At 39.5% G+C, this 26,105-nt stretch overlaps 2 protein-coding genes and 1 long non-coding RNA gene across 8 annotated transcripts in view; 1 reads left to right on the plus strand and 2 right to left on the minus strand.

The window, feature by feature from the left end:
- On the minus strand, positions 1-6,695 carry cfhl5 (complement factor H like 5). 4 transcript variants are annotated; one of them, XM_084417843.1, is made up of 7 exons: positions 6,562-6,695; positions 6,334-6,406; positions 5,716-5,907; positions 3,978-4,055; positions 3,679-3,870; positions 709-894; positions 1-548 (listed from the first exon to the last, which is right to left on the minus strand). In XM_084417843.1, the coding sequence occupies exons 2-7, from the start codon at positions 6,398-6,400 to the stop codon at positions 355-357; spliced, it is 909 nt and encodes a 302-aa protein (XP_084273969.1). In that variant the 5' UTR covers positions 6,401-6,406; positions 6,562-6,695; the 3' UTR covers positions 1-354. The 4 variants fall into 4 exon arrangements, with proteins under 4 accessions (XP_084273969.1, XP_084273968.1, XP_084273967.1 ...); XM_084417842.1 differs by having other exon boundaries at positions 709-927; XM_084417841.1 differs by having other exon boundaries at positions 3,978-4,142.
- LOC311296173 lies at positions 4,177-23,031 on the plus strand. Its single transcript, XR_014628507.1, has 3 exons — positions 4,177-5,114; positions 15,876-15,894; positions 22,968-23,031. It is a non-coding gene; the product is annotated as an uncharacterized lncRNA (long non-coding RNA).
- Positions 7,869-26,105, minus strand: part of LOC311296143 (complement factor H-like) — a 21,711-nt gene continuing 3,474 nt past the window's right edge. The window contains exons 3-14 of one of the 3 annotated variants that reach the window (XM_084417805.1): positions 23,137-23,328; positions 22,826-23,029; positions 22,071-22,250; positions 21,308-21,499; positions 15,118-15,297; positions 14,832-14,937; positions 14,678-14,754; positions 14,046-14,237; positions 9,716-9,907; positions 9,417-9,608; positions 8,269-8,454; positions 7,869-8,105 (exon numbers count right to left, since the gene is read on the minus strand). In XM_084417805.1, coding sequence (XP_084273931.1) covers positions 7,912-8,105; positions 8,269-8,454; positions 9,417-9,608; positions 9,716-9,907; positions 14,046-14,237; positions 14,678-14,754; positions 14,832-14,937; positions 15,118-15,297; positions 21,308-21,499; positions 22,071-22,250; positions 22,826-23,029; positions 23,137-23,328 — 2,087 coding nt within the window. In that variant the 3' untranslated portion in view covers positions 7,869-7,911. The remainder of the gene's footprint in view (positions 8,106-8,268; positions 8,455-9,416; positions 9,609-9,715; positions 9,908-14,045; positions 14,238-14,677; positions 14,755-14,831; positions 14,938-15,117; positions 15,298-21,307; positions 21,500-22,070; positions 22,251-22,825; positions 23,030-23,136; positions 23,329-26,105) is intronic. The other 2 variants (XM_084417807.1, XM_084417806.1) reach the window with 2 other exon arrangements.

Raw genomic sequence — 26,105 nt, forward strand, 5'->3', positions numbered from 1 at the left:
TCATTAAAACCTTTTTATTTATGGAGTCAGATAAAATAACGAGAGAATACATATTCAAATGTATTGCATTTAATCCAAATACTTTGCCTTGAGAAAAGACAGTAACACGTAAAGACCTTCCGCGCTGGTCGGATGCCGGCTTTGGGCCGATCGAGTGCGAGTTTACTGTTAAAAGGGCTAATATTATTCACATGCACATTTTAGACATGCTATGATACTAAATTTAGTATCTTTCTTGCAAGAAATCCCAAACAGACCAAACTGAATTGGGAAAAAGAGTTTTATTTTTGATTTACTCTATTTGTTTTTTATCAGTAGTACAGCTGATGCATCAGTGATGTTTTATTCTCCTTGTCACACACACTCAGGCAAATGCATCACTCCATCATTACAGTATTGTATTAGGGGGATACTGCCTATTAAATATTTGCCCCTCTGACATGCAAAGGAGATCATGTCCTCATGTGGTGAGAATATCTTTTCCCGTGGACGCCATCGCAGCTCTATACCTCTTTTATCCATTTCCTCCACCGTCACTGAACAAGGCTCTGAAACAAACAACATCTCACTGTCACTGTTACAATATACATTCATTGATTCATCAGAACCAGAACAACTACAAGATTACATCAAACTTACAAATAATAAACAAATACAGTAAGAAAAGCTTAACGTGTCTTTGATGTATGGTTTAGTGTTCATACTTACTTAAACACTTAATATTCCCTCTCCATTCGCCTTGTTCACAGGTCATGTATTTGGAGTAGGGGTGACGCTCATCCAGTGTGTATTTACTAAAGCAGACGTATTCAACTCTCTCCCCTGAATTGTATTCAGGTTTTGTCATTTCTGTTGTATCTGCAAAGTCTACTTGTGGTGGTGGCCCACATTTCCCTGAGGGCAAAGACATTTTTTTCAAGCCGATTTCTATGTAATATAATATAATAAAAAAAAAAAAAAAATATATATATACATTTTTTTTTTAAATACAAAAGTGGCTGCCTTTGTGGTTTTTTTTTTTTGGTGCTACCTGACTAGAGAAAACAGAGAAAAAGGGGTTGTTGTCTTTCCTTTTGCCCAATAAGTAAAGGAAAACTATGACACCCATAATGGACTGGACATGTTGCCATCCAAGACCACTCCCACCAGTCTGACCAAAGTCAAATATATCCTTGTAAGAAATACTTCTTAGCAAACTTTTAGTCACAATAGTGTTTTGTACCCGTGTACAAAAATTCAAAGACTAAATGTTTGGCGGGAGTTGTTTTCGTTTCCAGTGAAGGATCCAGAGTGTTGTAGGCTGTGGCTAGCCTGGGAAAACCCAGACAAACCAGCAAATTTAGATTTGCTCTGCAAGTAGTCTGGCAAAGCCTAACGTGTCTTTGATGTATGGTTTAGTGTTCATAGTTACTCAAACACTTAATATTCCCTCTCCATTCGCCTTGTTCACAGGTCAAGTATTTGGAGTAGGGGTGACGCTTATCAAGTGTGTTTTTATTAAAGCAGACGTATTCAACTCTCTCCCCTGAATTGTATTCAGGTTTTGTCATTTCTTTTGTATCTCCAGAGTCCACTTGTGGTGGAGGCCCACATTTCCCTGAAGGCAAAGACATTTTTTTCAAGCCGGTTTCTAATCCGTCCAAATCGCGGCACCAATCAGAAACGTTGAGGCGGGCTTTACACAATGACGATCGCTTGGTTTTAGGTCTATCCAATTGCGCCCAGAGGCATTTGAGTGACGTCCATTGGTGAAGCGCACCAACTTTTAAATGCATTATTATATTCAAGTTGCAAACACACTACATTTCTCTCCAAAACGGTAGGAAATTAAGTTAGATTTAATAGAGGATTTTAACTGTGACAAGATGATTGACAAGGCAGTTTAAGTGACAGGATGCACGCGACAGATCCGTCCAATAAAGATGACGAAGTAGTATGTCCCAAAGCTTGCCTACTTTTTTGCTACACATTCAAAAGTAAATACCTTTTCTTCACAAAAAGAGTACATACTTTTATGGCATAGTGTAACTTAGGTGAATTGGGACACAGCATATGGCTTTACACGATTACGATCGCTCTGATTGGTTTTATGTTCATCCAATTGCGCCCAGAGGCATTTGAGCGACGTCCGTTGGTGACGCCCCTTTGCAAATGAGTTATTAATGAAGCTTTGCCAGACCATAACTCAGTTACTACTGAGAATGGTCTGGTTTTAACCAGGCTAGGCAGTGGCTTAAAAATGGAGAGAACTGCAGCAACTGAAAATTTGAAAAACCTCACTGTCTGTAGTCTCCCTTTCAAACGGGAGACAACATACAATACAAATTTCAGTGATAAACCTACTCTTACAATGTCTTACAATGTGCTGTATATCGTTTACTTTTATGCAAAGCAACATTCAGGGGCGCGATGAGATTCACCTAAACAAGTGTCACGTTGGTCTTTTCACGTGAAGGAAACGCTTGATGCCTTGCATGATTTTATTAAAAAAGATACAGAATATAAATACTTAAAGGGATACTCAGGCTCAAGGCTCAATAGGCTCATTTTACAACTCCCCCAGAGTTAAACAGTTGAGTTTTACCGTTTTGGAATCCATTCAGCCGATCTCCGGGTCTGGGGGTCCCACTTTTAGCATAGCTTAGCATAATGAATTGAACCGGACAAGACCATTAGCATCTCTCAAAAAAAAAAATTTAACAAAGAGTTTCGATATTTAAAAAAAAAAAAAAAAGAAGCAACTTTACATTTTCCGTCGGTCTTAGTACACGATGTAACTACAGAAGAGGCAAATTTTAAATAGGAAAAATATAGAAATTCTGTAAAAAAAATTTGAGGGAGATGCTAATGGTCTTGTCCGGTTCAATTCATTATGCTAAGCTATGCTAAAAGTGGTACCGCCAGACCCGGACATCGGCTGAATGGATTCCAAAATGATAAAACTCAACTGTTTAACACTGGGGGTGTTGTAAAATGAGCCTATTTCCAAAAAAGGTGGAGTATCCCTTTAAAATATGTTCTCAGAAATGTGCACTGATTGTTTTTGGACAGGTTATGGAGTCAGTCATAGCATATTTCGGCTATGAGTGAAACGCAGCGTGGCGGTCTGAGTTCCCGCGTTGAACATGATACAAGCTCCGCCACGAGATCCAGCGTCGTTACGGTGGAAACGGCACAATAGAGACTGGTCAATTACAAAATGTTCTGGTCTAAATGTTACATTTTTACTTCTAAAAATTGTTAAACGAGCTATGAATTAAAAACAATATAAAATATGCTATACTGTAAAATGTGATTAATGTTTTAAATGTTTAGAGGATTTTAGTTAATCCGTAAACATTAATTCATGTATGAAGTAAAAAAAAAAAATAAAAAAAAATAAAAATAATAATAATAATAATTATAGTAAAAAGGAAAAGCCCATTATGCTGGGTTAAATCAACCCAATATGCTGGGTAAAATGAACCCAACATGTGTTCTGTCCTATATTTATGCAGCACTTGGGTTGAAAACAACCCAAATTGAATTGTTTTTAACCCTGTGGTTTTTTTAGATTGCAAACATGGTTCATTTAGCTACATATTGTAACAATACAAAGTGGGCCGATAATCGGTGAACTTGCACTTTAACATGAGCAATAGTGATGCTTGCAAAAACTAGTAAACCTGTGAACCTTACCTCCTACACATTTAGGAAATGGGACGTCCCATTCTCCAGTTGACAAGCAGGTGATTTCACTCCGTCCTTGTAATTCCGATCCCTTCCCAACACATGAAAGAGTTATTGTGTGTCCAGGTCTGATTGAAACCTCAGGCCCCGGGTGTCCGTCTGATCTCATGTTTACAGTCAGGTTTGCGACACACATTACCTCTAAAGAACATAACAATTTGATAAATCAAGCATCCTCCATGTGAACAACAGATCTATCATTGATCTGTCTTTGTCCAATCCAAAGCTTTTACATTCTGTGGCCTTACCTTCACATTTAGGGAAAGGGCTGCTCCATTCTCCATTTGGCTGACAGGTGATTTCTCTCTGTCCTTTTAATATCAGCCCTTGTCCATTGCATGAAAACATTAACTTGTGTCCATGTCTGACGGGACCCTCAATATCAGGGGATCGCTTTATTTTTAAGTCTTCCACTGTTGTGTTTAGAGAACATGTTGCCTCTAGAGCAGTGTTCTTCAACCCTGCTCCTGAAGGACCCCCAACACTGCACGTTTTCTTTGTCTCCCTAATCAAACACACCTGATTCAATTCATCAGCTCATTATCACATGGGTTAATGAGCTGATGAGTTGAATCAGGTGTGTTTGATTAGGGAGACAAAGAAAACGTGCAGTGTTGGGGGTCCTTCAGGAGCAGGGTTGAAGAACACTGCTCTAGAGAAAGCAGACATTTGATCACATATTTATCCACAGAGAATAATTTATAAGTTATGTGGCCCAGTGTTTTGGATTCACTATACAACTGATTTTCACTGTGTACTACTGAGTAGTGGTTTAGCATAACTACATTTTTCAATCTGATGTTATCTTGCATTTTTGTGTTTGTGTTTTAGTATAAGTAAATATAGGCCTAATGCACCCACCCTTTACACTCTTAAAAATAAAGCTTCTTTAGTAACATCTGGTTCCATGAAGAACCTTTAACATCCACAGAACCTTTCCTTCCCACAAAAGATAGATATATCTTTATAGTGGAAAATGGTTCTTCAGATTTTTAAAATGATCTTCACACTAAGAAAAATGGATACTTTTAAGAACTGTTCACTGAAAGGTCTTTTGGGGAACCAAACATGGTTCTTCTGTGAAAACCCACTTTTGACCCTTTAGTTTTTCTGAAGAAAATTCAAGTGGTTTATTCATGCAAAACCCGCTGTCACATTGCTAGTGCGTAACTATGTTGCTTCTGGTCCAAGTCAAGAGAGACTTGCATGCCAATGAATTATGTTCCAAAAAACGTGATGTAAAAGTACTAACAACTAATTAAATGCTTTTACATAATGTGACCTCATCTCTTACACATTTAGGAAATGGGACAAGCAAGTGGTTTTACTCTGTCCTTGTAATTTCGATCCCTTCCCAACACATGAAAGAGTTATTGTGTGTCCAGGTCTGAATGAAATAATTTTAGAACCACATTTGAATTTTTTGCATGAAAATATAAAACCGTGTCCAGGTTTAACTGGATCCTTGAGTTCAGGGAATCGCTCCATTATTAAGTCTTCCACTGTTTTTAGAGGACATGCTCAGTGTCCTTTTCTATTTATCAGAATATGTCATATTTCTTAATATACAATGTCAACAATCAGACCTACAGTTTTTTTTCAAAGGTGAAAATGATATTAGGCTAGGTCACAAAATTTACTTTGCCCTACAACCACAATAGGCTATCTGGTAATTTTTTTCTTTTTTTCTTTCTTTTGCTGTGTAGTGTAGACTGAGGCTAGTTAGTTGTTAATTAACTCACACTAAGAGATAAAATATATGACAGCAAACAAAATCTTAAAGTATTTGCCAGTTTGGGACAGAGTTCATGTGTGCGTGTATTGAATGGTAGATGTTTTAATGAATAAAGCATAAAATAATGCATTCATTGTTTTATATAAATTACAATGATATTTTTTCAACATTATAAAAAAAAAAACATTTCATTAGTTAAAACAAACCTTAAATATTTAAAGCATATATATTACTGTAGTATTTCTTCATACCTCCACATTTTGGATATGGGTTATCCCATTTTCCACTTGACAGGCATTCAATTGTGCGTTGGCCGTACATCTTCAAGTTCACATCTGTGCATCGAAAAACTAAGATATGTCCAGGTTTATAAGGTGAAACGGTACCTGGATGTCCAATTAAAATGTCAACATTGATGAGTTGTTCGCCCTCACATGTTACTTCTGTAGAAGAAGAAATACAATTCAATCAATATAAAAAGATAGATGTTATAGTTTTACTGGAATAAAGAGCAGTTTAATTGTATCTCACATAAACTAATGGCATGAAAAGGGGGAAAAAATGCCATAAGACATTAAAACCATACTGGAGTGCATATTTGAAATATACTTATGGTGTATGCCATGATAGTATACTATTGATAAAATCAGTGATACTTCCGTTTTATAATCTACTGGAATTTTAGACCCAAATTTGGATTTTATGGAAAATGAACAAAAGCTGTATCAATTCAGACAGGCATTATAAATAAACAATACACAGTATATATACACAGTATGTATATATATATATATATATATATATATATATATATATAAACATGCTATTACTGTACAACATAAAACACACTATTTTTTGTATTGTGTTACCTTGAGCATTTGTTGAGACGTCCACGATCGTTAATAGAAGAAAGAGAACTCTCTTAAAATTTTTCATTTTAAGCTGTAAAACATGAAAGATTGCTTAGTACAGTTTACAAGACTAATAAACAGTATCGACTGAACATGGAGTATTTAAAGAATTACACTCTCCTTATTTCCTATATATTTCTTTAGCATTAAACCTAAAATAGTATGGATGAAAAATTCTGATATTACCTGTTTTCCAAAAGATTTGTTCACGAACAGTCTTAAGACCAGTTGCTATATGAATCTTTGAAGTCTGTGTAATGTAGATAAAGGCGATCTCCCCGTTACTTCTGCCCATTCAAACAGGACTCAGCTCCACCCCCAATGATTAGGCTATATGAAAACTTAACAGTGTTCTTTTATTTAAGAAATCTGTAATTTTGCATTATTTGAGACAATATGACGAAATAGATGTACTGCACAAATTCACGTTCCAATTAAACTATTGAGTTTGAATGCAAAAAGGCTCACAAAAATGTTCTGAGCTTAAACAGCACAGAACTGTAACTTGGTCTATGTTTGTGCGTTAATATTAGCTGGAGTTTTGCAATTTAATCTATTTAATTCTATTTGTGACCAAAATTTTCTCTTTATGAATAATTTTTTTTTAAAATGTATTTAAAATAGACTTGTCAGCTCTGTAAGCATAGAAAACATGTCAATACAGATGTTTAATGAATATAAATATTAAAAGTTCTGTTATTTATGTATTATTGCTCCTAACTCATGGTCAGAATACATATAAATATGTCAGTGGTCACATTTGTAATCGGCAGGAATCCCAGAGGACAATTTCATTAAATGGCACAAAGTAAAGAAAGTTTAATAACTCATGCATTTCCTTACCCCCATATTTGCACATACACAGTTGCAGTGATGATTGGATGCAGTGCTGATCAGTAATCAGGTGATTGGGAGCATGAGTAGGAATCTGGTGCTGAGGGTGTGGATGACAATATATATATATATGAAGAATTCAGATGCGAAAGCCTCTTAGTGCCATCTGAAATTTTCTTCTAGAATGATCATTTTTATCAAGCTCGTATATTCAGTTCAGTAATTTCACTTAAATGGCAATGCAAATTACCTATTAGTTGTCATTTAAGTGAAATTACTGAACTTAAATATACAAGCTTGATAAAAATGATCATTCTAGAAGAAATTTTCAGATGGCACTAAGAGGCTTTTGCATCTGAACTCTTCATATATATATATATATATATATATATATATATATATATATATATATATATATATATATATATATATATATATTTACACACACACACACTTCATTATTTGCAGCTTTCTCTTTGGTCTTACAGGCTTTTTGCATTGTACACAAATGCTCACTTAGCTGGCATTGAATGAGTTAATGTTGTTTTCATACATAATGTTGCTTTTATCATTTATTTAGTTTTAATTGCAAGAATTCCCAAACAACGAAACTGACTTGGGAAAAAGTGTTTATTTTGATTTGATCCATTTGTTTTTGATTAGTAGTACAGCTGATGCATCAGTGATGTTTTATTCTCCTTGTCACACACACTCAGGCAAATTCATCTCTCCATCATTACAGTATTGTATTACGGGGATCCTGCCTATTAAATATTTGCCCGACTGACATGCAAAGGTGATTCTGTCCTCATGTGGTGAGAATATCTTTTGCCGTGGACGCCATCGCAGCTCTATACCTCTTTTATCCATTTCCTCCACCGTCACTGAACAAGGCTCTGAAACAAACAACATCTCACTGTCACTGTTACAATATACATTCATTGATTCATCAGAACCAGAACAACTACAAGATTACATCAAACTTACAAATAATAATACACAAATACAGTAAGAAAAGCCTAACGTGTCTTTGATGTATGGTTTAGTGTTCATACTTACTCAAACACTTAATAATCCCTTTCCATTCGCCTTGTTCACAGGTCAAGTATTTGGAGTAGGGGTGACGCTCATCCAGTGTGTATTTATTAAAGCAGACGTATTCAACTCTCTCCCCTGAATTGTATTCAGGTTTTGTCATTTCTTTTGTATCTGAAGAGTCCACTTGTGGTGGTCGCTCACATTTCTCTGAGGGCAAAGACATTTTTTTTTTTTTTTTGATCACCAAGTAAATGTGACATTAACACATCTCAATATCAGCCAGATGCCTTTTTTATGACCTTAAACAACAGAACATGTTTTTAATGTAATGCACATTAAATTAATGTGAGAATATAAGGTCATTTTAATAAAATGCTTGAAGAAAATGGCTTTCTGCTTTGAAGAGATCGTGTTTTTTTCAATATAATATAATATAATATAATATAATATAATATAATATAATATAATATAATATAATATAATATAATATAATATAAACTAGATCTAAATGAGACATTCTGAAGAAAGTTTAAGTTGCATTTATCCAAAACTCGTCACCATGGAGCTAGTGCAAAGGCTGTTTTGGATGGTTGCTGATGAATTACATACCAAAGCAACTTCTTAGAACACAGCGACAGAAAATCTGAAAAACCTCCATGTCTGTAGCTTCCCTTTCAAACGGGATGACTATGAAGGACAAACGGAGGGGAAAAACTAAAAGAAACTGCTGTTCCATCAGTTCTGTCCAACTCCCTGAAGGAATACACTGTCGTGTAGAGAAATCTGTTTCCATAGTGATCCATAATGCTGTTTAAAAAGTAGCCAACCATACAAATTTCAGTGATAAACCTACTCTTATAATAACTGTTCTGTTAATATCCCTCTGTCGATCCAACTGATTGTGGGCGGGAATACAAAAATGTGGAAATACAATCTGATCTTTTCACAAAAGCCTTGGAGTTTTTATCGTCATCAAGCAGACTTTTGCTGATGAATAAAATGGAATTTCTCTGTCCAGGTAAAACAGAGAAAGAGTAAACATTGTTCATTTACATATACTACAGACAATGTAACAATACAAAGTGGGCTGAAAATCTGCGAACCTACACTTTAATATGAGCAATAGTGATGCTTACAAAAAACTCGACTAGTAAACCTGTGAACCTTACCTCTTACACATTTAGGAAATGGCTCGTCCCATTCTCCATTTGGCAAGCAGGAGATTTCACTCTGTCCTTGTAATTCTGATCCCTTCCCAACACATGAAAGAGTTATTGTGTCTCCAGGTCTGATTGAAACCTCAGGCCCCGGGTGTCCGTCTGATCTCATGTTTACTGGCAGGTTTGCGACACACTTTACCTCTAAATAATATAAAGATTTGATAAATCAAGCATCCTCAATGTGAACAACAGATCCATCATTGATCTATCTTTGTCCAATCCAAGGCTTTTACATTCTGTGTCCTTACCTTCACATTTAGGGAAAGGGCTGCTCCATTCTCCATTTGGCTGACAGGTGATTTCTCTCTGTCCTTTTAATATCAGCCCTTGTCCATTGCATGAAAACCTTAACTTATGTCCATATTTGACGGGACCCTCAATATTAGGGATTCGCTTTATTTTTAAGTCTTCCACTGCTGTGTTTAGAGAACACGTTACCTCTAGAGAAAGCAGACACTTGATCACATATTTATCCACACAGAAGCTTTTATACCTTATGTGGCCCAGTGTTTTGGATTCACTATACTACTGATTTTCACTGTGTACTACCGAGTAGTGGTTTAGCATTACAATTACATTTTTATTATACGGTATTGAGTTAAAGATGGAGTATACGTTGTAAGACAAATCAGACACAATAATTTGTTATATTTAAAAAATAATCTTTAAAACTCACTCTGGTATCTATGGTCCCATCCCCCCAACTAAGGCAAGACTTTCCAAATGAACATGCATCCCAGAACATTGTGTGAATGATTTACTGTCTTGTGTAGTGTCTTTTAATTATATATATATTTTTGATTCTGTGTATTTTATGATCGAACCAACTGTCATTGTAACCTCACCTACACTCTGAAGAAGACGCATGGGCGTCGAAACGTAAGTCGGTTTGTACCAATAATAAATTATTTAAAACGTTGTGTGCTCCGGTCCTGTTCCTTGGTCCTAGCTAGACCTTGGGTTTCCTCTGTTGCTCACCTACACTATGTTTGGTCTCTATAAATTGGTACTTTGAAGATCGAAATGATCATGTATATGATATATCGATGTATATGATAACAAAATGTAAAATATATCATTTGGTATGCACGGTACAAGAAAATATTTATTACGCCTCATTCTACATCCTGATCATCACATTACACAAATTTAGCCGCTAATGCGTATGCGAACATGTCCGCGACATTGAGAGCTTGTAAAAGGAAAAAAAGAAAATGACTTGAAGCAAAGAGAAGCCATGGGTTCTCAGCCCGTTATCACACACGAACATCACCAGCCACACTGAAAGTTCACCATAGTGAAATCTTGGTAAGCTCTGACCCAGCAGAATGGCCAGTGAATGAAAGTGCTCGAGACTACTTTTGCTTCAACAAACCTGAGCAAAATATCTGAGACTTCTCTGCATCAGTTCGGAACAATTCATCAGTTTGGAGCACGTCTACAGACGGATGACAAATGGAGAGGTTCTTCTGAGGGAATGGTTAGTGGATTCCCCATAAAATGGGTCTGTGTACTGCTACTGCTGTAAACAGTTTTCAAAAAAAGAAACAGCCTTTACTTCAGGATACAACGACTGGAAGAATATAGTGAGTCGTTTATCAGAACATGAAGGGTCAGCGGAACATATCAATGCAATGCTAGTTCATTCACAATGCGTGACTGTTGATGCATGAACAGACTCCAGTTTTGCAAATTATGTTCTTGCATAAAAAATACTGTATAATGGCGTAATATTATAAGGCGCATAATTGCCATGGTAAAATTTCCGCGGATTGCCTTTTTATGGCGAGAACAAACAACTCGCCTCACGAGAAATGGACATTTTTTGGGATGTCTTGAGTTGATCAGCGAATTTTACCCCCTGTTGTCCGAACATCTTTCTAAGCATGGACACAGAGGTTCTGGAAAACGATCTTTCTTCTACAATGTGTGATGAGTTTATGGCTGACACATTTTTACACATGATTTGAGGTGAAATCACAAGCACAAAGTATTTCTACTTGATAGTAGATTCTACTCCAGACATCACTCACACTGACCAACTTGCTCTGATCATTCGCTATGTCCAATAGGACAGTGGTGAGCCTCTAGAGCCATACTGCAGAAAACATGGCAAACGAGCTCATTTAGGCCATAAAAGAACATATCATTGAGTTGATGGATTGTCTATAAAGTTATAACAATGCTAATAACATGTCTGGCAGATATTCTGGACTTCAGGACAGAATTAAAGACGAAAATCCACTTGTAGAATATGTCCCATACTCATGTCATACCATGTGAAGTATGAAGGACGGACCCTTCCTCTGAAAATCTTATCTGCCACTAGATGGTCAGCGAAAGCTGATGCGAGAGCTCTCAAAGTTGGATTTGGAACAATCAAGGAAGCTTTGGAGAGTATCCATAACAATCACGAAAACCCCAAAAATGCACATTTATGGATAACCTGGAAACCACCATTTCATCTGTTGTTTGGGATGAAGTGTTTAACCGGGTCAATGGAGTAAGCAAAGCACCTCAGCAGGTTGACCGAGACCTGTGCACTGTCTCAGTTTTGTACAATTCGTTGATCGCTTTCATCGGTGAAGTCAGGGAAAAATGTGATACTTATGAGATGGAAGCAAAGGGGCTGGTTGCCACAGACTGCTACAAATCAGATTTTCAAAAGAAAGAGAACAAAGAAAAGGATGTTTGATGACTCTCAAGCATCCTGGGAAGCCTATATATCATCGCTGTCAGGCGGAAACCTCCTATGTCCAAATTTTGTCATTTTCATATTTTTTTCACAAATCGATGCTATTGTTCAGTCCCAAGTGGGTCTCTTATTTATCTAAAGTGTTGAAAATGGCTTGAGAGCAAATCTCTTAACTCCATTGGATGCTTCAACTGTCTGAGAATCCTTGTAACTCCTTGTAAAATACCCCAAGTAGCAAGGTTTTTATTTATGGGAGAAAAAGGTCTGTCTACTGGCGCCAAGTAAGCCTGTCTTTAGATGACTCTGTCTGTTTTTTAGACAATAACGAGTGAAAATTAGATACATTTAAGTAGGCCTGTTTTGTTAAAAATCGATAGCTGTAATGCTTCGGTGCAGAAGGAAGCCTGTGAGCCACAAAGGTATAACTTTGCGTACAGATTAGGCTATTTCCGCCTATTAGACAGCCTAGTCAGCTCATCGTTTTTTGTTTTGCATCACTTATAGCTCTTAAACCTTTAAAATAAAGTTTAGGAAGATGTATGTAACCACAGTCGTTAGCTTTGGTTAACTATTGAAGCCTTTTCTCGTCAAAAGGCTCAACTCGCCGACTTTGTTTGCGTGAAGATTAATTTCCGCCAATTAGACAGCCTAGTCAGTTTATAGTTTTATTTTGGTACTGCATCAGTCATAGCTCTTAAACGTTTAAAATAGAGTTTAGGAAGATGTTACCACAATCATTAGCTTTGATTTGCTCTCTTGTCAAAAGGCTCAACGCGACCGGAGACTTTGGTGAACACTACGGGCAGCAGCGACGTCTGTGTCCGTACCGTTCTTTTCAATGACAGCGTAACCTCGTATCTCCCTGCTCCAAAGTCATAAATCTTGTATCTCCGATTAAACATGATTTTGGGGAAATGTTGTGTTAATGTTGGTACACAACAGTATATGATAGCAATATAAGGTATATGATACCAACTTTAACGATACAATGTCTAATGGATAAAAAAAATATGCGTTTTTTTAATTTCCTGAAAAATAATGGTTTTGGAGATGCTATATATATATATATATATACATATATATCTTTTGCCTATGTCACAATAAGATATAAATCCGAATCCGAGGCGTTCCCTTTCTAGGGAACTCGCGCTGCATCGATTGATGCTGTGGGAACATCTTTACCCACGCCACCAAATCATGTGGTTTTAGGTTTTGTTTAATGTTTATAGTTTTATGTCTTTTATTTTGAAATACTTGTTTCCTCCTGGTCCCATGTCATTTGCTTCCCTTGATCCTCATATATGTGTCATATTCTCATTGGTTGTTTTTGTCATGTGTTTCTCAGTTCTGTTTTCTCATTGGTTCTCTGTCCTAATTGTTCACACGTGTTCCTTATTTGGTCATTAGTCTCTGTATAAATAGCCCTCATGTTTGGGCCTTTGTCTAGCTTTGTTCAGTGTAACCTGCTGTTGGTGATTGTTTCGGTCAAGTCCGCTCATGTTCCAGTCAAGTCCGCTCATGTTCCAGTCAAGTCTATGTTTTGTATTTGCTTACTTTGGATTAAATAAACTGCACATGGGTTCATTACTACACTCGCCTCCAGTGGACTTGCATTAAAAAACGTCAGCATGAAGTCAGACTGCATCTCTACCCCTGGGAAATCTAATTAATTTATGTGAATCTCTGAACCGATTTCTTTTATTCCTACGCTGTAATTTACCTAGAAATAAACAAAAGAATTTAATAAAATATATAATAATGAAAGAGTTGCACCAAAATATGAAATATTATAAATGTGAATATATAATATGAACTTATTTATTTATAGATATGTACTATGTCTTTTGTTATATTAAATTTGAATATACCCTCTGTGGCCTTACCTACACATTTGGGAAATGGGCTGCTCCATTGCCCATTCGACAGGCAGGTGATTTCTTTCGGTCCTTGTAAAATCCGAGCATAACCAACACATGAAAATGTCAACCTGTGTCCATATTTGATTAATTCATCATAATCAGGGAGTCCCTCCACTCTCATGTTTCCCTCTGTCTTGTCTGGGACACACGATACCTCTAAAAAAGAAAAGAAAAAAAGTCTAGTTTCAGGACCTCAGATGGCAAAATCCATGCAGTAACCAATGCAGTTATATGAGGCTGCCCAGCCACTTAAACAGTTAAAAATAATTTAGGATATTCAAAATATAACGACAACAATCTGATGTCACCTGCATTTTTGTGTGAAGTCAAAAAAGGAAAATATAGGCCTAATGCACTGTTTACACTCTTAAAAATAAAGGTTATTTAGTGACATCTGGTTCCATGAAGAACATTTAACATCCATAGAACATTTCCTTCCCACAAAAGTTTCTTTATAGTGGAAAATGGTTCTTCAGATTTTTTAAATTATCTTCACAACTGTTCACTGAAAGGTATTTTGGGGAACCAAAAATGGTTCTTCCATGAAAACCCACTTTTGATCCTTAATTTTTAAGTGTATGTGACTTTTTCAGTACCTTCACAGGCAGGTATTTGATTGTCCCATCCACCATCCCGACATGTTCTGGTGTCAAATCGACTCATCATCTGGTAGCTTGACAAACATATCCATAAGAGTTTTTTTTTTTTTTTTTTAAATAGATTTGTCTAAATATAAGCTTACATACTCACCCATCTCTGCAGATATACTTGATGGTTGTTCCAAAAACAAAGTAGCTACCACTCACAATAGTGTATCGACCATTTGGAATATCTTCAGGCAGCTCACAGCGTTTGACTGATTGTGAATCAGAAACAAAAGATACAGTTCAGAGTTCTGAGAAATCAGCTTTCGAAGTCCAATGAAATTACATGATAATAAGTTACTCTGATTATTTTGAATGCATACAACTAGAGTTAAAGTATTTTTAGAGCAGTCCAATAATTTCTAAACATATTGTGTGTCTTGTATACCTACGTGAACATTTTGCACCACGCAATTTAATCCATTTATTAATACTGCACATGTAGGTGATTTTTTGTGGAGATGCATAGCCATATTTGCAGTTGTAGTCAAGTTTATCACCATCAGAGTATTTGTCTTTCCTTGAGATTTGAGAAACTTCTGCATTCTCCTCCTCTGGGATATCAGAGCAACCTGTTAGACAATTAGAAAATGGCATAATTGCTGTCCTTTCTGTATGTTATTCATTTAAAATAGAAATGCCTTACCATTCAGTGTCGATGCATCAACACTAAAGCATATCCAAACATAAAATAGCAAAAAATTGATCTAATTTTCCCCAATCTGTTAGTTTGTTCAGTCTAGGAGATGAAGAAACTACATGGTCTTTAACTTAGTTAATATTTGACAGTTCTGGGCAGGACTTTTGTGTGCTGAATGATGTTTATTTGGGATCATATAGGCCTATGTGAAAAAGATGTAATTTCTGTTTTGCCTAAATAACAACAACAATAATGAAACATATCTAGAAAAAAGGTCGCACCACAACAATTACTTGCACTTGTACAAATGCTCCCAAATAAATTTTGAGGTCACACAGATTTAATTTCGGGGCCAAAATGGTCTCAAGTTTGAGCCTTGTACATTTACATTTACATATACTACAGACATTGTAACATCAGCTGAAAATCATCGAACCTACACTTTAATATGAGCAATAGTGATGCTTACAAACACTGCTAATAAAACTCGACTAGTTTTTGTGTGTCCAGGTCTGATTGAAACCTTAGTGTGTCCGTCCGGGTGTCCGTCCTCAGTGACGTCTGATCTCATGTTTACAGTCAGGTTTGCGACACACTGTCACGGTTCACAAATCCTTGTGTTCATTTTGTGGATCTGTTGGTGTGTGTTAGGTGTGGGGTCTATGTGTGTTGCTTGTTTGTTGCCTAGTGACCAGCTCATCACTCCAATCAATCACTTCAGCTGCAGCTAGTTACTGCCTATATCTAGCTGGAGAGAGTAATGCTGGGTGTCGATTCGTCACTTATGTCTTGTTCTTGTTGCCAGTTACCTCGTCTGAGCTGCCTGCTGTGTTCTGCTCCCCGCGTTCTCTTCTGAGTCCCACGTGGCGCTGGATTACCAGTTCGGGAATTCACATCGACCAGTCTCTTGTAGTGCACCCTGAGTATTCCTTTATGATTTCGTCTGTCAAGTTTCATCAGTCTCCTGCATCTTGTCTGATCTGAGTATCTTCTCTGTCTAATAAACTGAGTAATTTGCATTTGGATCTGGAACTCGTTATTGTGACAGAACGAACCGACCAAAACACCATGGATCCAGCAAGTGCGTCCGAATTGAGCGCAATCCTGTCAAAGAGCGATATTCGCATGCAACAACAGGAGGAACAGACGATAGCAACGGGTCGCGCTGTTCAGGCGCTGGTGACCCAAGTCTCCGAACTAACGACCCAGCTACAACAACTAAGGACTGAGACTGCGTCCGTGCAACAACAAGTCACCGCCATTCCATCTGCTTTTGCCGCTCAGAGTCAGACCATTTGTGCCACTGAACACCGTCTTCCACCTCCAGCATTCTACTCTGGTGAGCCCCAGTTATGTAGCTCGTTTTTAGCCAAATGTTCTCTGTACATCTCTCTTCAACCTTCGTCATTTCCTACGGAGGAGGCTAAGGTGGCCTTTGTAATAACCCTGCTCTCGGGTTGAGCGGCCAGTTAGGGAACTACTGTGTGGGAACAGAAACTTGCGTGCTGTGCTTCGTTTGAGACATTCTCCCGTGAGCTCAGAAAGGTCTTTGATCGCGCTGCTTCCGGTAGAGACGCGGCGCGACTTCTCGCTGAACTGCGTCAGGGAGATCGTACTGTAACAGACTATTCGATTGAATTTCGCACATTAGCTGCGGAGTGTGGCTGGAATTCAGAGGCTCAATGGGACATGTTTTTATACGGACTTTCTGAAACCATAAAGGATGAAATTTACTCTTTGGATTTACCCGCGGGGGTGGATAAACTTATAGATCTGGCTATTCAGGTGGATACGAGATTACGGCGACGGGGTCCACGGACACAGCGAGAGTGGCCTGCCAGTGCACAGAGTAAGGTATCTTTTTCTCCTGGTGACACTATGTCTTTTCCAGATCCTGAACCCATGCAAATGGGCAGGTCCCGTCTATCGCAACAAGAGAAACAAAGAAGAGAGAGGGGACTGTGTCTGTATTGTGGAGCCGCCGGTCACATCGCTTTGCAGTGTCCGGTAAAAGCCAGCACCCGCCAGTAGGTAAGAGGTTACTGATGGGTGGAACTACATTGACTAAATCCTCTTTTTCAGCTACTCACCTTTCTGTGAGTTTGAGATTACCTTCTCAGAGTTTTGATTGTGAGGCTCTGGTTGACTCAGGAGCGGAGGGTAATTTTTTAGACATTAACCTGGCTCATAAGCTTATGATACCGGTGATGACACTCTCTCAACCTATCTCGGTCATTGCACTTAATGGTCAACTATTACCTTCAGTCACACATTCCACTGCTACCGTAAGACTCGTCACCTCAGGCAATCATTCTGAGGATATTGACTTTCTTTTGATTGACTCTCCTTCTGCTCCTGTGGTCCTGGGACACCCCTGGCTGGCGCTCCATAATCCTCATATAAACTGGCGTATGAATTCGGTTTTCTCTTGGAGTGAATTTTGTCATGCCACTTGTTTGTTGTCTGCGTGTTTTTCTGTGTCTTGTTCTGTGTTTCAGGATGAACACATGGATTTGTCTAACGTGCCTTCGGAGTATCTGGACCTGAAGGGAGTGTTCAGTAAGTCTCGGGCTGCTTCTCTCCCTCCGCATCGTCCCTATGACTGTGCTATAGATTTACTGCCAGGTATGTCTCCGCCTAAAGGCAAGTTATACTCACTTTCTGCCCCAGAAAGGGAGGCCATGGATAAATATATTTCTGATTCTCTGACATCTGGGTTCATCCGTCCATCCTCTTCTCCAGCGGGGGCAGGGTTCTTTTTTGTGGGGAAGAAGGATGGCTCTCTGCGACCGTGTATTGACTACCGAGGGTTGAACAACATCACGGTAAAGAATACTTATCCTTTGCCGTTGATGTCTTCAGCCTTCGAGCGGTTGCAGGGAGCATCCATCTTCACAAAATTGGACTTACGTAACGCTTATCATTTGGTTCGCATAAGGAAGGGGGATGAATGGAAAACTGCTTTTAACACCCCCAGGGGGCACTTTGAATATTTGGTTATGCCTTTCGGGCTGTCCAACTCCCCCGCAGTTTTCCGGGCACTCGTGAATGACGTGCTGAGAGATATGGTAGATCAGTTCATATATGTTTACCTGGATGACATATTGATATTTTCTTCTTCTCTCCAGGAACACGTTCAGCACGTCAGACGAGTGCTCCAGAGATTGTTAGAGAATGGGCTTTTTGTCAAGGCGGAGAAATGTTCGTTCCATGCACAGTCGGTTCCTTTTCTGGGTTATATCATCTCCTCCGAGGGTGTGTGCATGGATCCTGACAAGGTTAAGGCTGTGGTGGATTGGCCAACTCCAGATTCCCGTAAGGCCCTACAGAGGTTTCTGGGGTTCGCCAATCTTTACCGGCGTTTCATTAGCAATTTCAGCCAACTAGCCGCTCCTCTGACTGCCTTGACCTCCACCAAAGCGATGTTCAGGTGGTCTGGTGCAGCTGAGGCTGCATTTACCAACCTCAAGAGCCGCTTCGTTTCAGCACCCATTCTTGTAGCCCCTGATCCTTCACATCAGTTTGTGGTGGAGGTCGATGCATCAAAGGTGGGGGTAGGAGCGGTTCTTTCCCAGCGCTCACCCACGGATGATAAGATGCACCCTTGCGCGTTTTTTTTCTCATCGTTTATCGTCTGCTGAGTGTAATTATGACATTGGTAACAGAGAATTACTGGCAGTCAAGCTAGTGTTGGAAGAGTGGCGCCATTGGCTAGAGGGTTCGGGGGTACCTTTTATCATCTGGACCGATCATAAGAACCTTGAATATATCAGATCTGCTAAACGACTTAACTCCAGGCAGGCTCGGTGGGCACTTTTTTTTCGGACGTTTTGACTTTGTACTATCGTATCGTCCGGGTTCTAAGAACATCAAACCCGATGCTTTATCTCGAATTTTTGACTGTTCCGTTCGCCCGTCCACTCCCGAGTGCATTTTTCCTGAGAGACTCATTGTCTCCACACTCGTATGGGAGATCGAGTCGAAGGTCCGTTCGGCCTTAGAAGGGGTAACGCCTCCGCCCGAGTGTCCACCGAGTCGTTTATTCGTGCCAGAGCAGTTACGGTCCAACGTGATTCAGTGGGGTCATTGTTCCAACGTAGCATGTCATCCAGGAGTCAATCGCACCAGTTTTTTGGTCAAGCAACGATTCTGGTGGCCTTCCATGGCTCGTGACATTCGAAGTTTTGTTTTGGCATGTTCAGTCTGTGCTCGTGGTAAGACTTCCAATCGCCCACCGGATGGGTTACTCCAACCGCTGTCTGTCCCTTCGAGACCCTGGTCCCACATTGCGCTAGATTTTGTCACTGCCCTCCCGCCCTCCCGCCCTCCCGCCCTCCCAGGGCAATACGGTTGTTTTGACCGTAGTGGACCGGTTCTCGAAGGCGGCTCATTTCATTCCCTTGCCCAAATTACCGTCTGCCAAGGAGACAGCGGTTGCCGTCATAAATCATGTCTTTCGTTTACATGGCCTCCCGATGGATGTGGTTTCTGACAGGGGTCCCCAATTTATTTCCAAATTTTGGAGAGTTTTGTCGTTTACTGGGGGCGAGTGTCAGTCTTTCTTCTGGTTTTCATCCTCAGAGCAACGGCCAGACAGAGTGTGCCAACCAAGATTTAGAAAGAGTGTTGCGATGTTTGGTCTCTCAGAATCCTTCCTCCTGGAGCCAGAAACTCTTGTGGGTGGAGTACGCACATAACTCATTACCAGTGTCATCCACGGGCCTATCTCCATTTGAGTGTAGTGTAGGTTACCAGCCACCTATTTTTCCCAATCTGGAATCCTGGTCCCCTCTGCTCACGCGTTTGTCCAGAGGTGTCACCGCACATGGACCAGAGCCCGTGAGACTCTGCTCCAGGTGGGGGTGCGCACTAAGGCTAAGGCCGATCGCCACCGGTCAAAGCCTCCCGTATACGTCGTGGGTCAAAAAGTGTGGCTTTCCACCAAGAACATTCCGCTCCGCTCCGTGTACAATAAGCTAGCTCCCAAATTCATCGGCCCGTTCACGGTCACCAAGATCATTAGTCTGGTGACAGTCCGCCTCAAACTTCCTCCAGCGTACAGGAGAATTCACCCCGCCTTTCATGTCTCCAAATTGAAGCCTGTTTTTCGTTCTCACCTTAATCCGCCATCCCCGGTTCCCCCACCGCCGCAACTCGTAGACGGGGAACCTACGTATTCGGTCAATCGTATTCTGGACTCGAGACGGAGGGGATGCGGATTCCAGTACCTGGTGGACTGGGAGGGTTACGGTCCGGAGGAGAGAAGTTGGGTTCCTGCTAGGGACATTATGGATCACTCCCTTATCGATGATTACAATCGCCAGGTAGGTTCTCCTGGGAGTGCCAGGAGGCACTCTTAGGGGAGGGGGTACTGTCACGGTTCACAAATCCTTGTGTTCATTTTGTGGATCTGTTGGTGTGTGTTAGGTGTGGGGTCTATGTCTGTTGCTTGTTTGTTGCCTAGTGACCAGCTCATCACTCCAATCAGTCACTTCAGCTGCAGCTAGTTACTGCCTATATCTAGCTGGAGAGAGTAATGCTGGTTGTCGATTCGTCACTTATGTCTTGTTCTTGTTGCCAGTTACCTCGTCTGAGCTGCCTGCTGTGTTCTGCTCCCCGCGTTCTCTTCTGAGTCCCACGTGGCGCTGGATTACCAGTTCGGGAATTCACATCGACCAGTCTCTTGTAGTGCACCCTGAGTATTCCTTTATGATTTCGTCTGTCAAGTTTCATCAGTCTCCTGCATCTTGTCTGATCTGAGTATCTTCTCTGTCTAATAAACTGAGTAACTTGCATTTGGATCTGGAACTCGTTATTGTGACACACACATTACCTCTAAAGAACATAAAAATCTGATCAATTAAGCATCCTCCATGTGAACAACAGATCTATCATTGGTCTGTCTTTGTCCAATCCAAGGCTTTTACATTCTGTGGCCTTACCTTCACATTTAGGGAAAGGGCTGCTCCATTCTCCATTTGGCTGACAGGTGATTTCTCTCTGTCCTTTTAATATCAGCCCTTGTCCATTGCATGAAAATATTATCTTGTGTCCATGTTCGACGGGACCCTCAATATCAGGGAATCGCTCCATTTTTAAGTCTTCCACTGTTGTGTTTAGAGAACACATTGCCACTAGAGAAAGCAGACATTAGATCACATATTTATCCACACAGAAGCATTTATACCTTATGTGGCCCAGTGTTTTGGATTCATTATACTACTGATTTTAACTGTGTACTACTGAGTAGTGGTATAGCATAACAACTTACATTTTTACATATATCAAACAAATTTCATAAATAGATTATCAAATAAATGATAATGAGATATAAAATAAGCACAAAAGCATTTATATCAGGCCGCCCAGCCACTTAAAAAGTAAAAAAAAAAAAGGTTCTTTATATTGGAATTTGGTTCTTTAGAATTTTAAAATGATCTTCAACTAAGAAAAAAAGGGTTCTTTTAAGAACTCTTCAATGAAAGGTTCAAAAATGATTCTTCTGTGAAAACCAACTTTTGGACCCTTCATTTTCAAGTGTATAGGTGACTTTTTCAGTACCGCCACGTGCAGTCCAATCCAATGAAATTACGTGATAATAAGTTACTCTAAGTACGTTTAATGCATACAACTAGATTTGAAAGTATTTTTAGAGCAGACCACTGATTTCTAAACTTTGTTTGTGTGTGTGTCTTGTATACCTACGTGAACATTTTGCACCACGCAATTTAATCCATTTATTAATACTACACATGTAGGTGATTTTTTGTGGAGATGCATAGCCATATTTGCAGTTGTAGTCAAGTTTATCACCATCAGAGTATTTGTCTTTCCTTGAGATTTGAGAAACCTCTGCATTCTCCTCCTCTGGGATCTCAGAGCAACCTGTTAGACAATTAGAAAATGACATAATTGCTGTCCTTTCTGTATGTTATTCATTTAAAATAGAAATGCCTTACCATTCTGTGTCGATGCATCAACACTAAAGCATATCCAAACATAAAATAGCAAAAAATGTATCTAATTTTCCCCAATCTGTTAGTTTGTTCAGTCTAGGAGATGAAGAAACTACACGGTCTTTAACTTAGTTAATATTTGACAGTTCTGGGCAGGACTTTTGTGTGCTGAATGATGTTTATTTGGGATCATATAGGCCTATGTGAAAAAGATGTAATTTCTGTTTTGCCTAAATAACAACAACAATAATGAAACATATCTAGAAAAAAGGTCGCACCACAACAATTACTTGCACTTGTACAAATGCTCCCAAATAAATTTTGAGGTCACACAGATTTAATTTCGGGGCCACAATGGTCTCAAGTTTGAGCCTTGTACATTTACATATACTACAGACATTGTAACATCAGCTGAAAATCATCGAACCTACACTTTAATATGAGCAATAGTGATGCTTACAAACACTGCTAATAAAACTCGACTAGTAAACATGTGAGCCTTACCTCTTACACATTTAGGAAATGGGACGTCCCATTCTCCAGTTGACAAGCAGGAGATTTTTTTCTGTCCTTGTAATTTTGTTCCCTTCCCAACACATGAAAGAGTTATTGTGTGTCCAGGTCTGATTGAAACCTCAGGCCCCAGGTGTCCGTCCTCAGTGACGTCTGATCTCATGTTTACAGTCAGGTTTGCGACACACATTACCTCTAAAGAACATAAAAATCTGATCAATTAAGCATCCTCCATGTGAACAACAGATCTATCATTGGTCTGTCTTTGTCCAATCCAAGGCTTTTACATTCTGTGTCCTTACCTTCACATTTAGGGAAAGGGCTGCTCCATTCTCCATTTGGCTGACAGGTGATTTCTCTCTGTCCTTTTAATATCAGCCCTTGTCCATTGCATGAAAATATTAACTTGTGTCCATGTTCGACGGGACCCTCAATATCAGGGAATCGCTCCATTTTTAAGTCTTCCACTGTTGTGTTTAGAGAACACATTGCCTCTAGAGAAAGCAGACATTAGATCACATATTTATCCACACAGAAGCATTTATACCTTATGTGGCCCAGTGTTTTGGATTCACTATACTACTGATTTTAACTGTGTACTACTGAGTAGTGGTTTAGCATAACAACTTACATTTTTGTTATAAGGTATTGAGTTACAGATGGAATATATGTCTATCCCTAACAACTTTATGAAAAATTCAATATGGTTTCTTTCCTGAATAAGGTCTGTTATTTCATTTGATATGCCATATTTGCATTTTAAATGTTGCTTGCAAAAGAATATGAATTATGGATACTTTTAAATTACCGTTAATAGGAAAATATTCTGAAAACACCTTGGTTACGACTGTAATCTTGGTTCCCTGAAGAGGGAACGAGAAGCTGCGTTGATTGATGCTGTTGGAACACTCTGCATGATTGCGTCATAAAGCCGTGTGAAATCAGTCCAATGGTGTGACAAGACGACAGAGGTGGGTGATGTCACGAACCAGGAAACTATAAAGCATGTCCAAACAGTTCAAAGCTAGCTTCTAATAGGCTGAAGTAAGTCCCTGACTGACACACAGGAAGTATGGCAACTTACTTACTTACAAAGCACTAAATGGTTTAGTAGTTAGTAATGGTTTACTGGTTCCCTAGTACTTGAGCGAGCTCCTAACGCATTATAGTCCTTCACGTCTATTGGAATCTTAAAATTCTAGTCAGTTGATAATATCTAGAATATCAAAATCGACTGCTGGCGGTATATCCTTTTCCTATTTAGCACCTAAACTTTGGAATAGTCTTCCTAGCATTGTTTGAGAAGCAGACACACTCTGTCAGTTTAAATCTAACCAGTTAGACTAAAAACGCATCTCTTTGACCTGGCATTCACATAGAACATTATACACTTCTATTATTCAAATCAGTTAAATGATTATTAGGCTGCATAGATAAGGTCAGTCGGAACGGGGGACACTTCCTAAAACACCCGATGTACTCGTTACATCATAAGAAGAATGGGATCTACGCTAATGTTAGTCTTTCTGTTTACCAACTATAACCAACTATAGTTTGATCAAATGGTAAACGGTGGATCAATATACATAGGCTAAATACAAGCAAGCTAAATTAATACTACTTACCATTAATGTGACTTTTGGTGCTGGTTTTGTGCTGTGCTTTGTAGTCAATTAACATCCATTGTTTCAACGACGCAGATTCAGATTGCTTCATAAATGTAAATTCGTCTGTCATGTAATTTTCTAATGATTTATGAATGAAAGATACGGCTTCACTTCACATTGTCCAATGAAATTTTAACTTGTTGTGCCCAGGTGACGATTGGTCGGTGCACATGACAAACAGGCATCAATGAATTATGTAATATTTTAAAATATGTGATATGTGGATTTTTTTATTAAATCGACACACTACCTTTGATTATTGAACAAAAAGTTGAAAAATTGTTTGGTTTATTTCTTCCTGCCGTCGAGCCATAGCTAGGCAACTCAAATTTGGCTCGAGATCAGGTTCATGAGCAGACTGTGGAATTCCTACGTTTACACTAGTGCATTTTCGTTTTAAAATGCATAACTTTTGCTACGGTTACACCTACCGTCCACAGCACACTACTCCGGAGTTTTAGACCCTCAAAAACGGAGACTGACCCCCTTCAGTCAAGTCCAAAGCAAGACACACGCAAGTGACGCAACCCATAGCAACGCATTAGCAATGACGCCTCAGACTGACAAATACGTAAAAAATAAACGTGAATTTAGGCTACTTTAGTTTTGTACACATTGTCATGTTAATTACAATCAAATGCATTTTGTTTTATTAACCACAATATTATCATTGATATTTGTTTGAGAGGGGCATTTTTGATTAATTTACAAATACTATTACTCTACATGTTCCCCTTTCCCAAACAAAGCTTTTACCTCCTGTTCCATAACCAGAGCCTTCTCGGGGCCCTCTACTCTGGGTTGGAACCCCCATAGATCTGGGTGGGCGAGACTCAAATTGTAGACTAAACACTTTTTTTCGACTGTGCGCAGGACCCATCAAGATATATTTAGTAGTAGTTTCCACGCTGCCAGAAAATCTACTAAGAGAACCAGCCTCTCGAGACTGGCCGCTAGTGTTTTTTGAGCAACCACTTCGGTGCCCTAAAACAGCGCACTGGCAGGGGACAACTCAACTGGTAGCTCTGAGACCCTCCTCAGAGGGGGGCGAGCATCCTAGAGCTGCTACGTTTCCGGGCAGTCACTGATATCTGGGCTCACCAGAGACCGCTGCGCCCTGAAGGGGGAATGGGCACCGTATAATGAGGAGTATTATACGAGCTGTTACCACAGCCTACTTGGCGATAATGATCCATCTTACCCCTCGAAGGCAGCGGTTGAGAGCGCCTTCCCGATTGCCCTTCTTTCTGGGGGTAGCGACGCTCTGTTTTTGTGCAGCACAGTGTGAGGAGCTGACTGCTCTCACTCAGCAGCCCCAGAGACTTCTGGAACACCGCCGCCTGCTTGCTGGCCTCCTGGAACCTCTGTGCTGAGAGCGTTGATGTTTAATTTGGCATCAGCGCTCCTCACAACCTCCACCAGCTCCTCACAGGCTGGAGAGTGAGGTGGCGAGTCTTCAACCTTTCCTGCCTCGATACTTTCAACATCCAACTCCTTAGAGCTGGATACTCAAAGCACCAGTGCCTCACCCAGTGCGGAAGTAACTGCAAAGCGTGCGTTCCATTCGACCGTAAGTGGACTGCGAAGTGGACTTCACAGGGTTT

This window comes from Rutilus rutilus (assembly GCF_951802725.1).
Source record: "Rutilus rutilus genome assembly, chromosome: 8".
In the NCBI taxonomy this organism is placed as follows: Eukaryota; Metazoa; Chordata; class Actinopteri; order Cypriniformes; family Leuciscidae; genus Rutilus; species Rutilus rutilus.

Coding starts and splice junctions, on each gene's coding strand:
- cfhl5 (XM_084417840.1), bottom strand. CDS start 6,400: ATGAAAAATTTTAAGAGAGTTCTCTTTCTTCTATTAACGATCGTGGAC. Junction 3,871..3,977: donor CCCTTTCCCTAAATGTGAAG/GTAAGGCCACAG, acceptor TATGTTCTTTAG/AGGTAATGTGTGTCGCAAAC. Junction 928..3,678: donor ATTTCCTAAATGTGTAGGAG/GTAAGGTTCACA, acceptor TATATTACATAG/AAATCGGCTTGAAAAAAATG.